We start from the raw sequence: 15713 nt of genomic DNA on the forward strand, positions 1-15713 counted from the left end.
ATGAGGTCTAAAAGCAGTTTGCAAAGCAATATAGTGCCATTGGAGAGGGATATATTGAAAATCAAGTATCAGCATTATAGACTAAGTGTTCTTACTTGTATCAATTTAATTACATAATTTATTTTTCAGATACCCTAACCTGGACTTTGGATGGAAAAAATCTATTGACAGCAAATCCTTCATCTCTGCTCCTAATTCCTCTCTAGAAGAGAATGAAAACTATTGTAAGCACAGTGCAATTATAGTCCCTGAAAATGCTGCACATCAAGGTGCTATTAAAACCTCCTCCACAGATAAGCATGACCAAATGTCTGTGAACTACAGAGCATTGATAGAGTCACCTAGCAAACTCCAAAAGGATGTCTCAGTAGAACTGGCAACAACTAATGGTGTTTCTTACAATAAAAAACTTGCCAATGGCAATTGTGACGTACCTAACAGAGACGTTTGCCAAGAAAATCAGCTAAATTTCTGCAGGCAAGAAATACCTGTACAATCAACTACCTCGTATCCTATTCAAAATTTATACAACAATGAGAACCAGCTCAAGTTCAGCAATGAATGTACTCTGAATAATAAATATCTTGATGGAAATGCTAACAGATCTACCTCAGATGATTGTCTCAAAATGGCAATGACCACCAGTGCTTCAGAAGGTTGCATGCCTTCAGAAGAAAGCATGGATTCTGTTATAAGCTCTTCCGGTGGTTATTCCTCAAAAACCCTTGGTCCAAACCCTGGTCTCATTCTTCAGGCATTGACTCTTTCAAATGCTAGTGATGGATTTAATCTGGAACGGCTTGAAATGCTTGGTGATTCATTTTTAAAACATGCCATCACTACATACTTGTTTTGCACTTACCCTGATGCTCATGAGGGACGCCTGTCATATATGAGAAGCAAAAAAGTGAGTAGTGTGTCCGTGATTTTCAACTCCGTGAGTTTGGGTTTGTGTACAAACCAGCAAATCCAGTGACATGTAACAGTGATGGTGTATGTACTACCAGCTGCCTTGTTCATTGACCACTGAAAGTTACAACAGTGCTGAAATAATCTAGACTTACAACCAGTCCTCGAACTTGTGACCATTACAGTATTCTTTGATTGCATGATTGTGATTCGGTTGCTTTGTTACCAGCATGCATTGTGCTACTCACAACATCTTACTGTCATTGGATCATTATTTGCGACCTTCACAGCTGCTTCTCGCAATTAGTGTCAATGGGCAAGCTGGCAGGAAGTTGCAAGTCACAGTCACATGATGTTGCACTTAACAAACTTTAGTGATTTGTTTAATAACCACAGTAGGCATGGTATATAATTCTAGCACAATCATGTGACATTTCACTTAATGCCCACATCACTTAGTGATGGAGTTGCCAATTCCAACTGTGATCAGCATGTGAGGATTACCGATAATGACGTTTGACTGTACTCTGTGCTGTATGTGCTTGCAGAAGTAATTTGAGGTTACTGAAGAGCAACGTTATTTACCTTTTCGTCACTTTAGAAACAATGGTATCGTATTTACAGATAGTCCTCACTTGATGACGATTAGTTCAGTGATCAAAGGTACAACAAAGCTATGGTGGTGCTAAATAAATGGTAGTTATAACTGGTCTGTGAAGTTACATCTGTTGCAGTGCCCCCATGGTCACATGATCAAAATTCGGATGCTTGGCAGCCTGCCAGTATGTACAGCTTCAGTGTAGAGTCCAATTCCTCCCACCCACCTATCTGCCCCAATCTCTGCCCCTTAAATCACCCTGCAATCTGCCACTCCTGCCACCCCAGTTGACACTCGTCCTCTTCTGCCTCCCACTCCTAATGAGGCACACACAGAGACTCAGGGAGGTGTCACAGGTGTTGTGAGACATTAAAAGAGGCATGAAGCTTTGCAAGGCCATGTGAAGGCATTTCAAATGATTAGCACCTGTATCAGCCCCAGGTATGCCTCAGCAGGAAGAAGAAGATGGTGGTGGTGAAGATCAGCAGGGTAGGCTACAGTGGCAAGGTTGGCCAAAAGGGGCAGAGTTAGGAAGATCGGTGGGTGGGGGGAATTGAAGTAGAGGTGAGCATAGCAGGATGGCAGAGCCTCATAAGCTGGAGGGAGCTTGCTGGACCCAGTTGGGGGGGAGGCAGCAGGACAAAGCTGGGAGTTTACACAGCAGGAGAAGCATGTGGTCCTTACCTAATGATGGTGTGGTTCTAACAACTGCAATTCAGACTACTAGAACTACTGTTGCTAAGTGGTGTGGTCATGTGATGTTTCATCTAACAATTGCTTCACTTAGCCACAGAAATTCCAGCCCTAATTAGGGCTCCTAAGTGAAGGCTACCTGTACTGAGCTTATCTGATGGATTTCAGCTGTGTTTCCAAAAGTTACAAATTTAATAGAGGCAGATTTCACTATCTACCCTACAAATACATGTTTTGAATTTTTGAATATTTTGTTTATAATAAACTTTTTTTTCCCTTAAAGGTCAGCAATTGTAACCTGTATCGTCTTGGGAAAAAGAAAGGGCTTCCTAGTCGCATGGTAGTGTCTATATTTGATCCTCCTGTGAACTGGCTTCCTCCTGGTTACATAGTAAACCAAGACAAAAGTAATGCAGACAAATGGGGAAAAGATGAAATGGTAAGTCTTTTGAAATATTACATGTCTCAGTTACAAATGTGTCATTGTGAGCGCAACTTTAATTTTTAACTTATTTTAATTTTAATTTATTCTACAGGGCCATTAATTTAATTTTTCTTTTAACTTCTGTTATTGTATGTTATTGTTGTTAGCCGTCCTGAGTCCTTCGGGAGATAGGGTGGCATATAAATCCCAATAATTAATTAATTAATAAATAAATAAATAAATAAATAAATAAATAAATAAATAAATAAATAAATAAATAAATAAATAATAAGCCCTGACATAATCAGTCTTCCATAAAATATTGCCTGTTACTTTTTTATTTCTCTTAAAACAGCCTCTGTAATGAAAGTAGGATGAAACACTATATTGGAAGACTTCTAAAAAAATTATTAAATAATAAAATGGAAATAAGCAAAAATACTTGTGGGGGAAAATTCTTTTGCCTTGTTTTGAAAAGATTTTTCCTCTCTCTACCTGTAAGCGTAAAGGGATGAATAATTCAGTATTAAAGGTGTGTAAACTGCACCTATTTAGTTTTTAGTGAAAGTCATAATGTGGTTCTCCTTTTGAAGAAGAGTTGAATCACACCCAAAATAGCAATTAAGAGCCTCCTCTTCTCAAAACCACTAATTTCTCTGTGACACTATATGAAAATGCAAATATTCTCTTCAGAAATAACTCAATTTGAATGCATATTAGTATTTTAAAATATTTCTTTTATGCAAGTATTATAATAATGTGTTAAAACCTTATTTACCTGAAAGAATATGAATCTTATTCTAAGATAAGGCTCCCATTTAGAAAAATCCTGTAAACAAGGCAGCACCTAGGTTCCTCATCTTTTAAACTTGCCAATTATAGCTGAAATCAATCCTGGAAATTTATCTCCTCCCTATCCACCCCATTTTATAGGTAAATTATGATAAGTAATGTTTAGTGAATGTATAATCTCAAAAAAACATTATGAAAACATTATTTACATCCCCAGCTTTCAACTATTAGCCAAAGAGTTATTGGGGGCACAGAGAGTTTTGTTTATTTCATTCTGTGTTAAATACAAACGTCCTTGAGGACATATTCTGTTTTTGGGGTTGTAAATGAATAGAAGTATATTTCAAAGAAATACTACAGGCTATAGAACAAAATACTGTCCAATATTGCAGAGCTAGTTTAACATGGTACAATAGTCACACAATCAAATTTGCTTTATCAGTGCCTGAAGAAAAAAAAACATTGGTCTGTCTGAACCATATGCAAATTAAAAGAACCTGAGCAGTTCATTTCAAATAGCTTAAATGTCTTTAGCATAATTTATTTTTTTCCTAACCATTATATTTAATTGTTCATCTATAATGTTTCAAATATATTTATGAGCAGATAACCTAAAGTAATCTCTTCTGAATTATGTCAGACTTCTTAATCATTATTTTTTGTGTATGTGTTTTATTCAGTCATTTCCAAGATGGATTTATACATATAAAAATCATACTCTCAATATCACTGCACTGCCTTATGTAACAGTTTTTGTGTCTTATCAATCTGTCTGTATAAACACGTAAAAAGGAATTTATGATTCCTTATTTTATCCTCTTTCTGGCTCTTCAGTTTCACTGATAAAGTGTCCCAAGAAACAAGGGTCAGAGTTAGCATAAGAAATACAGGTTGGGTTTTATCACACGAATTTTTAGCTCTTTTCAGTATCTTTTTCTTTTGTTTTGTGACAAAATGCTTTTTCTTGGAGATTTATTTCATTCTGTATTCATGCAAATTTTACATGCAGTATTTCCTTTGTTATGGGACATCCAAATGCATAGGAAGGAAAATTAATAGATTTGATAATATTGAAATCAGATGTCCTTTTAGCCCTAGAGTTCTTCAATATCCAGTCCCAAATTCCCAAGTTTACAGCTGAAGCTGTAATTTGAGAAAAGTATTTCAGTGTTATTGTAATAAGGATTCTGTTTTTACTATTTCAGAATTGAACCAGATCTTGACAAAGTTTTCTGATAATTTACTGTTTAACCACAGGTTGCTTTATAGAATCTGAATTCCTGAAATCACAACTTTGAACTAATATTTGCCCTGCTTTATCAGAATATTTGTTGCAAAAATAAATGTAATGGAATCTTTAAATGCTTATTTATAGCTCCTCAATGCAGATTATTTTAGACCAAGTTCTGGATTCTTATATTGCTATGAATTACTTTACGGTATAATAAAGAATATTGTTTGCCAAAATGCTTTATTGCCAAACTTTTGGGTAGAATAAAACCAAATGCACTTACTTTTCCCTTGAATTTATAGGCAATAATTATAACAGAAGTCCACAGTGGCCTTTTAGGTTTATAATTGGTATTTGTCCACTTAAAAAGGGATGAGATTGATTAGAAAGATTTTTTTTGTCTTTATCTGTTTTATGAGATTCATACTTTGACTATAAAACCACCAGAGGGCACAATGAAAATATTACAATGTAATATTATTGCACCATAAAATATTTAAAGTATTGCTTAAATATATACAAAAAAGGAAAGTGGTTAAATTTTGAAAGCAGCAGAATACCCCAAAATCTATAATGTCATCATTTTTTTTAAAAAAAAAGAATTAATGTTAAGTGAACTTAAAAGACAAAGTTAGTTTCTCATACCTAATGATTTAAGTTGACTAAAAAATAAAGAAGTCCAGGGCTTTTTAAACTGAGTAAATGCCTTAATATGAACATTGTAAATGTGCAAAATCATGCACTTTTAGGTTTCTGGATATTTATTCTATTTAGCATATGGCAAGGTTTCTGGTAATAATTTTGGAAGGAGTAGAAAATCACACTGCTGATTCTTCAACATTTCTAGACAATCTCTGTTGTGAATATTCTAGTCACCAGACCACATCATTGACTGTACACCTGAAAAAGGTGAATAAAGATAATCAAAAATATTAATCATTTTTTCTGTGAGGTTGTATTCAAGGGTTTTTAGTTAAAATAAAAAGGACCTCGTTTGTATTAGTCTGGAGTCCAAAAATTTCCAATTAAGTTGAATCATAGAAGATTTGCAGTTGTATAAAATATTTCCCCAGACTGTAATGCTATGCATGGCATTAGAAGAGAATTAGACAAATCAATGACTGCTTTGTCATGATTGTTGTAGTTTATTTCAGAGGGATATAAAATCTAAAATCACAAATTCATAGTGGTAACTAGCTGAAGTATTTTTTAACAGTTGTAAGATTTCAGCTTTCTCAGAAGTTTTCATTGCATAAAATTGTGGTTGGAAAATGACAGTGGAGTACTGTAGGTACAGAGTTGTATTCATAGATGCATCGATAGAGCTTCCAGCTGAGCAGATAAGGTCTTATCTGGTACAGGGTAGTACTGGATTGCAAGCTAAGTCTTTTCAAAGCTAGTTAGGAAAAGAAAAATGTATGTTATATCCTCTATTTGAATTCCTCCTTTTTTATCTTGGATGATATACAAAGTTTCCTTTATTGTGGGGGAGAGGGAATACAAAAAAGAAACCAACAGGGCAGTTGATTTCTTTTGGAGGTAAAAGCATCAGTCATAGAATGAAAAATATAGCCGAGCAAAAACATGAAGTGTTAATACCACTTTATAATGCTTTGGTAAGGCCACACTTGGAATACTGCATCCAGTTTTGGTCACCACAATCTAAAAAAGATGTTGAGACTCTAGAAAGTGCAGAGAAGAGCAACAAAGATGATTAGGGGACTGGAGGCTAAAACATATAAGCTCTGCCCTTTTTGTGTCTGTAGATGTTAAAGCATACTGAAACTACTTAATTAACTCTTAAAACATTTGAATTACCAAAATCTGATGAAAAGTGTTTTTGCATGACATGATAGAAATCTCAAATATTTTTAACCATTTTTATTTATTTTGTACCCACATCTCCTTCTGGGATCTTATGATGGTGTCTGAAAGTGTTGCCATCTTAGAATTTAGGGAGTGTAAATAACTTACAAGTCCAGTTCGATAATTAGGTCTTTTGATATATCGTATTTTTTTCTGAATTAGTCTAGTCTTTATCTTCATCCAGCTAAAGCTGTCATCAGGTTAGAGTTTTGATTTCTTCTCCAAAGTTGGGCATTAGAAATGAGACAAAAATAAGTGTTGTCTATATCCTAATGTTTCCCAAATCAGAATACCCAGATTATTTTACCAGTAGATTTATTTAGATGTTAAAAGTATGGATGAAATTATGGAACTTAATAATAAACCGTGCATCGAAGACTATATGGGAGAAATGTTTGTTCCAAGAGCTACCTTCTAGGACGAATCAGAACCACTTCCCAAGAATATTTCTATTGATTGACAACATTTAATGTGTTTAAATTTTATCTACAGCTATTTTACATGAAGTTATAAAATTATTACAAAATTTTTAACATGAACTTTTTTTTCTGCTATTAGACAAAAGAGGTCTTACTGTCTAATGGAAAACATGATTATGATGATGATGACGACGATGATTTAATGTGGCGAGTACCCAAGGAAGAAACTGAGTTTGAAGATGACTTTTTGGAATATGATCAGGAGCATATCAAATTTATTGACAATATGTTAATGGGTTCTGGAGCATTTGTGAAGAAAATATCACTGTCTCCATTTTCACCTGCTGATAGCAGTTATGAATGGAAAGCACCCAAAAAATCATCTTTGACTAATGTTCAATTTTCATCAGATTTTGATGATTTTGACTATAGCTCATGGGATGCAATGTGCTACTTAGATCCTAGCAAAGCTGTTGAAGAGGATGATTTCGTTGTAGGTTTCTGGAATCCATCAGAAGAAAACTGTGGTATTGATGCTGGAAAACAATCTATCTCATATGATTTGCATACAGAGCAGTGCATTGCTGACAAAAGCATTGCAGACTGTGTAGAAGCCCTTTTGGGATGTTATCTGACCAGCTGTGGGGAAAGAGCTGCCCAGCTTTTCCTCTGTTCATTGGGTCTGAAAGTGCTTCCAGTTATTAAAAAAACTGAGTGGGACAATGTTCTTTGCTCTTACAGAGACCATTTTAATAGCCAACAGAAGCATTCTTCAGTAAACTTCATTTCTGCCACTTTAGCTAATCAAGAAACTTCTCACTATAAAGACTTGGTATATGGCTGTTTAAAGATTCCTCCAAGATGTATGTTTGATCATCCAGATGCTGAGACAACCTTAAATCACCTTATATCAGGCTTTGAAAACTTTGAGAAAAAGATTAACTACAGTTTTAAGAACAAGGCTTATCTACTTCAGGCATTTACTCATGCCTCATATCATTACAACACCATTACTGGTGAGTCACATAAAATATTTCCTTTTCTCTAAGCTTGTGTACTAGATGGAATGTAAATCATTTGGAAGAGATCTTAACTGAAATTGTATCATTTTATATTTCTCTCCAATCTCTCAATCCTTATTTATCAAGATTGTTACCAGCGGTTAGAATTTCTGGGAGATGCAATTTTGGACTACCTCATAACTAAGCACCTTTACGAAGACCCACGACAGCACTCACCAGGGGTCCTAACAGACCTGAGATCAGCTCTCGTTAACAACACCATTTTTGCCTCACTGGCTGTAAAATACGACTATCACAAATATTTCAAAGCTGTTTCTCCTGAGCTGTTTCATGTTATTGATGATTTTGTACAGTTCCAAATGGAAAAGAATGAAATGCAAGGGATGGATTCTGAGGTTAGTAGCAAAAATGCTAGTAATGTTTATGTTGTGTATCATTTAAAATATATGGATTCTTGCATAGGACATGAAAAATAGCAACAATGGAGTAGGCAACCACCTGTAGTTCAAAGGCGTCATTTGTAGTATATATTTACAAATTACATGAATATGTATTCAAATAAACCATACATACACAAACCCACAAATCAGAAAAACAGGTAATCTCTCAGATGTATGCATATGCATACAAATAACCCCTTGTAAAAAAAAATAGGAATTTCACTTACCTAGGCAGCAGAAAATTGAGATGCTCTTTCGTTACAAGGAGAAAACAACTCTGATTGGATTCTAACCATGGGAAGAAGGCAAATTTGCTAAAAAATTTTGCTTCTTTTCCCCACTGCTGCTGCTTCCTGTCAGTTGTGTTCCACCTAGCAACTTCTTAGTGATTATGCTGATAGTGCCACTGCACTTATTATATGTTTTATTGTGAGCCGCCCTGAGTCCTTCAGGAGATAGGGCGGGATATAAATCCCATCAATAAATAAATAAATAAAAACACTTCTTCCCACAGAACTTCCTAGTTCTGTGCCAAGTAATCACCCAGCCAGTTTTATCACAATTAAACTAGGATACAATACAGTTGTATTTTTAATATAAACTTTGCAATGGTTTTTATTGGGAACTCTTTTCGATGACTTTTAGCTCCGAAGATCTGAAGAAGATGAAGAAAAAGAAGAAGATATAGAAGTACCAAAGGCTATGGGAGATATATTTGAGTCCCTTGCTGGTGCAATTTACATGGATAGTGAAATGTCTCTGGAAATGGTTTGGCAAGTGTACTATCCAATGATGAGGCCATTAATAGGTAATATAATTGTTTTCAGAAAAAAAAGGTTCCGTATATTGTTTCGATTAGGAGGATTACAAATTTCTATATATTTTTACCATAGAAAAATTCTCTGCAAATGTGCCCCGTTCGCCAGTAAGAGAGCTGTTGGAAATGGAGCCAGAGACAGCCAAATTTAGGTAAGAATTCATATCTATATAAACCCATATAATAATTTTATTCTCTTTGCAATAATTTTAATGGCACAAATGTCAAAGGGTAAAGTTCATAAGATAATATGGAGAAAAATGTAAGTGATGAAAAGGGTACCCTCATCAGATTTCAGATGACACAAAGTTGGGGGTTGTTAACAGAAGATAGGCTGAAGGTTCAGAAAGATCTTAACAGACCTGAACATTGGGACCTATCCAACAAAATGCAGTTTAGTGGTGAGAAATGTAAGGTTCTTCCCTTAGACAGGAAAAGCTATATGCTTTGATACAACATAAGGGTTGTTTTTTTAGTTCACCAGTACTTGTGAGAAAGATCTGGGTCTCCTGTAAACCACAGATTAAAGATGGGGCAGCAGTGTGCTGCAGCTGCTAAAACAGCCAATACGATCTTCGGTTGTATCAACAGAAGTATAATGTCATGATCATAGGAAATGATAATTCTACTGTATGCTGTATTAGCCAGACTGGACCTGGAATACTCTTGTCTGGTTTTGGTTGCCACAATAAAAGAAAGATGCTGAAGACCTGAAAGCTGCAGAAAATAGAAACACAGATGGTGAAGGACTTGGAGGCTAAATCTTGTGAACAATACTTAAATGAACTGGTTATGTTTAGCCTAAGGAAACTTACAGTTAAAGGGAGACATATAGCAGCAAAGTTTTGATAGCTATTTATTTGGCATGATCTGAGGATTCCTGCCTTGAATAGGATTTAGCCTCCAAGAACACTTCCAATCCTCTAGTTCTATCATTCTAAGTATAAATTGATTTCATTCAAAATAGGTAAACATGAGTTCTTTTTCCCTGTTTCAAATATCAGTTTATTTGTATAACTGTACAATTACATCTAAAGTCCATGATTATACTTGGTTATTGTCATGTGCAAGTAACCAGGAACAAAAGTTGAGTTCAACGCACTAAATTTTATTACATGTTACCTATGCACAAGACTCTGATCTACTAATGGTCAAGGCAAATTGGTGCTAGATAAGAGAACAGAATTCACAGGCGGGGCAGGGGAAGGCATAAACTTTTGGTCTCTTGTGGAAGTATAGCAACTCCAAACCAATGACACGTTATTGCCAAGAAGACCACATGAATATGTCTGTATTTACCAGGAGTTGAGCTCAATTCAAGGGAATATTTAATAATGCTGAAGGGTTACTATTGCTTTTCTTTGGAATTAATTTTATGTTTACTATTTTCATTGTAATTTCATTTTTTTGTTTTTGTTCTAATTTTTTATATCCATGTAGTCCTGCCGAAAGAACTTACGATGGAAAGGTTAGAGTAACAGTGGAAGTTGTAGGAAAGGGAAAGTTCAAAGGTGTTGGAAGAAGCTATCGGATTGCCAAATCAGCAGCAGCAAGAAGAGCTCTACGAAGCCTCAAAGCAAATCAACCTCAGGTTCCGAATAGCTGAGACATCTTCTTAAAAAACAAATATACCATAAAGAGAAATTTTAAAATATATAGGTGTTGAGAGGAAAAAACTGAAGACAGCAATTAAAGTTTGGTAACAAAGTAGTTAACAACATTAACATGTATACATAATTTTGGAACTAATTGTAGTTATAGGGGTTTTTTTTGCGCAAACACAATCTTGTCTTCTTTTCTCACTTCTGCTTTGTTTAATCACAAGAGTGCTTTAATATTTAGCAAGTGTTCAAAACAATTGTCAGGTCCTTTGGTTTACTTTTCCACTACAGTACAGGTTTGCTTTGCTTAGCTTAAAGGCTAGGGAGCCATCTCTATTGTGAGATAAATATCTGTATCCCTACTTCTGTCTAGAAATATGGATATATCTTGAAATTCCTTTAATCTGTGCACTAGTGCCAGTCACAAAGCAGTTATAAACTGCTGGATAATATGGTGTAAAAATAAGTGTGCCAGTATTGTCCTTGTTCTTTCCGTGTCATCTTTGCATTAAGATGGCATTCCCAATCATTATTGCACTTATTTGTTAGGGACAGGTTTTTAATTGAAATGTCTTGCATTCAATAGAATTTTAAATTGATGCCACATAGTCTTGCATTAAAGGTTCTTGCCTTAAAAATACGTACACCCTCAAAATTAGAAAACTTTCCAGTTTTGTTTTTTTTTATCTCTTTGGAACAAACTGTATTATACTCCCTCCACTTTTAGAATGCATTTTGCAATGATAAGTCTCTGTATTTACAGTTCTTGTTAGTTTAGCTGTGACTTAACTTATTACGCAAGTAATAGAATTGTCTTTATATATAACGTAGTGAGGTTATTTTTAACATTTCAAAGGAAATTATTAGTACAGAGTTTATTTGATATTGCAAAGGAAATGTTTCTTCTTAATTTACATGATTAAGAAACCAAGAGTTTAGACTGAGCAGTGTCCATTACTCTTGTAGAACTTCCTTTCATTTCAAGGGGCTTGTGCAGGAGATTTTCTTGGTGGATTACTGCCATGGTTTACTGGAACTTAGTAACGATAATAGCACAGTGTGAACTGTTGCTTTTTTAAAAAAGAAAAAAAAGAACCTTTGACATATCGCACCTAAAATATGCTGCAGTTTTTTTTATTGGATACCTATTTAACAAATAGAGCACCTTTACACCTTTGAAAGCAATTTCCACATAATTCTTACTGTACTTTTCAGAGTTGCATGCATATTTCACCTACCAAAGTTGTGCTGTTAAAATGCCATGGAAGTTGTTGTGTGAGAGAAACTGCCATACTTTTGATACATCTGTGACTTAGGTTCCTTAATGTAGAGTAACTAGCTTATTATTGTTGTTTTAAGTTGATATGAAATTGTAAATTGTTAGGCTATGCCTCAATTTCTTTATACATTTGTAGGCACCCTTCACTTAAATACCTCAGTTCTTTGTTCTTTTTATGTCTTTTTTTCTCCTTTTTTGCATGCATCGTTTTTTGTTTGTTTTTGGTGCTATGTGTATGTATTATGCTTGAAATTTTAATTTTTGCACTGTAACTATAATACCTCTTAATTTACCTTTATAAAAAGCTGTGGGTCATCTTGCACTCCCACCAATATCAATAGAGGTTTGCTGCAATTTTGCCCCTGTTAATTATGCTTGAAGTTTGAGAGAACTGAGCAAAATTTTTAATGTTTTCCAGCATGGTGGTTTACTCTTGACGCTATTTTAAGTGCTAAATTACAGATAATCCTATTCTCTACTTTTAAAGACACACACACACCCTTTCCACACAAGCATATTCATTCAAACTGTAAAGAGGAAAAACATCTGGCTTATCTTTGTGAAGAATAGAATCATAACTAAGAAAAAAATTAAGTTAAATTTCAGGATTTAATTTTGAGTGACTTGTTTAAACTCATAATAATGAATCAAAGTAATATTTGTGTGTGACTTAATTCAGTGAGAGAATAAAATGCATGGAAGTTTTTGTATGCGTACAGCACAAACATTTCAGACAGATGAAGTTTTTCTTTTCAGCTTTAAACTAGTCTGTTCTTCATTTCAGGATGAATGGTTACCATTGACTTTTTTTCCAAAAATGATTAAAAACCTGCCATATACATAGTGCTCTCTATATATACATAGAGAGAGAGTGAGAGAAAGAGACTGTATTTTGGATTAAGGATATATGCTATGCTGTTGAAACAAGACTTAATTACCCCTCACTGACTCTTTAGTTGGTTGTATCCATATTCGTACATCATATTTCCCCTTTCAGTGAAGGGGGAATATATAAGACCTCTGTATGGAACAGTAAAGCTGATTTTAAAATAAATATTATTATTAAATTCATTGTAGTGGTTCAAAGTAAATATAACACTAGTAAATAATTGTTACTAAAATATTTTTTCCCTCTGATGATAACCAGATTAGCCTTTAAAAATATTCATACAGTTTTTAAAAAAGAACATATTATCCCAATCCCATGTATTAACTTTTGTGGTTTTATAAAATGCCATACCCAAAATATAATCCAAATATATTCAATAAACACATTTCATACTTAAAAAATTTCAAAGAATAGGACATTATATGATGGCAATTTAAGAGTCTGATAATTCCCTAATCTAAAGTTTTCAGTGCCTCCACAATGCAACATAGCCATGTAATTGAAAATACTGAGTAGAGACCAATTATAAATCTGGGTCCTGCTGCGTGTCTGTGTATAGTACCACAATGTCTCTGTTCTATCATTTAGTTCAATTATTAGAATGCACAAACAACACAAAACCCATACATTAAATTTTGATTTTGTACAACTGTTTTTCCTTTTCTAGAAAATACATTTGGGTATTTTGGGGTATTTTTGAAACTTAAATTTGAAAATTAGGACCGATATTTTTTTATGCACCACAAGCATGAAATGAAAGGGACTGTTGCAAACCTGTCTTCAAATTGTATAACACAGATTCGTCATGTAGACATCCGAGGGGTTAATGGTATAAATGTATTTTCAATGTTTGCCTATATGTTAAACTGTCTTGCTTACAGTCCTCCTAACTATGCTGCATTTTTATTTTCTATTATGGCTTTGTTTTGTGCTATCCTATTCATGTAGCACAAGTAATCATTGCACTTGGTACCATGCTTTACCTCATTTCAAGGAGAAATACCCTTAAAACAGAAGTTATGGTTTGGGGCTTTTTGCTGTTTTGGTTTACTGAATTTGAATAAGGCCACTAGAGTGTTTGCAGTATGTCAGTTAACTAGCACAAGTGAAAAAGGCCATTTACTGTTGGTTTCCTATGGCATGTTACTATATTTGTTTCATTTAAATGACTGACTAGTGAAAAATTTCCATGGTATGATTAGAAGATACTGCCTCAAGTGTGTGCTCCTGCATTTTATAAGATTTCTTTCAGTTGCAGCTGGTGATGCTTTATGCCATAGTTTTTGGAAGTTTCTTAACCCCATAGGAGTATATATTTTGGTGGATACAGGAGGCTGCAACAGAAACAAGTTGGAGTACCTTTGCACGAACAGAATCTTGCTAAATGCTTCCCTCTGTCTTATGACTTATTTTTTTATTTCTTATACCACATTTTTATTTTTGATAAAACGGTTAAATGTTAAATTTAACTTTGATTTACTCCCCTTGATGTAAGTTCACTTGTCTACATGATGGTCACTTAAATTTCTCCTTCATTTTGGATGTGAAAGGATCTGGTAACTTTTTATAAAAGTTCTTCTTAGTGTAACTATAGGTTCTGTTCTGCTCTAAATAGATCCACATCTATAAGTGGTATAAATTAATAGTAAGGACCTTTTCAAATTGGAAGTTATTTGACCATACTAAAGCCATGCACTCACTATTCTTCTATATTCTTCAATGAACATAGTAGAATTAGTTGTATGTGACTAATGAACACAAGGCTGAATCAAAGTTGAGTCAGTCATATTGATGGCAAATTTCATGTTCAGTAAGGAAGGATTTGATAATATTTATATAATTTTTGTTCAAACATGTATAATTTACATCTATAAAACATAAGTGAAACCTAACAGCATTCACCAGCAGAAGTCTGATAACAGATCTCCAGGGGGTCAGTGTAGAATACAAAACAGTAGCCACAATGTCTTTGAAGAATAATTCTACATATATCTGTTTGTCTCCAAGTCTGCTTACAGGTTCCCTCTACTTTTTTGTGTTTTATAATTTGGATAACTATAGACTGTTTAAACTGATGTCATTCATGTAACTGGTTTACTACAAAAGAAAGTTTTATGGAGAAACAGAAGTTGGAAAAAAAAGTTGAAAATTGCAGGCTTTTAAATTGTTAACAGTTTGACTTTAAAACGGTTAAAATCGAGTAGAATGAATAACATAATTTTATGGACAATAAAAGATTCCCATCACATGCTGCAGCTGTCTTAAGGGACATAAAATGTAATTCATTCATACTGTAATCATGCTGCAGGAATTTGCAGTCTGCACCTTATGGATCACAGTTACCTTTAATACTTTTTTTTGTAAAATTGTAGCTGAATCTATCCCCAATAAAGTTATGTTCTGTTCATTCTTGTGTTTTTTCTGTATTTAACAGCAATAGCATATGTTGCATGAGCATTTCAAATTGGATTATTGTTCATTAAACACACTGCCTTTACTTCAAGAGCCTAGCATACAAAAGTAAGTTTGATTTCACACATACAATAGTATATGAATTTTTTGTCTATCCAGGCACTAAGTCTTCTTCCTAAATTATAATGAGAACATAGGGCAGATAGTTCACTTACAGACATAGTCTTCTCCATGAAATACTTTCATTTACCTTATCAGGAACTGAGATTTTAGGAATAGAATTCTAAAGATAAAGATAAACTAACCTGCAGTCCTGGAATA

At 34.2% G+C, this 15713-nt stretch overlaps 1 protein-coding gene across 3 annotated transcripts in view; it reads left to right on the plus strand.

The window, feature by feature from the left end:
• The window catches only part of DICER1 (dicer 1, ribonuclease III), a 65116-nt gene extending 49729 nt beyond the window's left edge, over positions 1 to 15387 (plus strand). For all 3 annotated transcript variants that reach the window (XM_081332537.1, XM_081332538.1, XM_081332539.1), the window contains 7 exons: positions 130 to 907; positions 2484 to 2639; positions 7072 to 7948; positions 8081 to 8349; positions 9040 to 9202; positions 9288 to 9363; positions 10652 to 15387. In XM_081332537.1, the coding sequence (XP_081188663.1) occupies positions 130 to 907; positions 2484 to 2639; positions 7072 to 7948; positions 8081 to 8349; positions 9040 to 9202; positions 9288 to 9363; positions 10652 to 10817 (2485 nt within the window). In that variant the 3' untranslated portion in view covers positions 10818 to 15387. The remainder of the gene's footprint in view (positions 1 to 129; positions 908 to 2483; positions 2640 to 7071; positions 7949 to 8080; positions 8350 to 9039; positions 9203 to 9287; positions 9364 to 10651) is intronic.
• Positions 15388 to 15713: the final 326 nt, after the last annotated feature.

The sequence above is a fragment of the Vipera berus genome, assembly GCF_964194415.1.
Source record: "Vipera berus genome assembly, chromosome: 1".
Classification (NCBI taxonomy): domain Eukaryota; kingdom Metazoa; phylum Chordata; class Lepidosauria; order Squamata; family Viperidae; genus Vipera; species Vipera berus.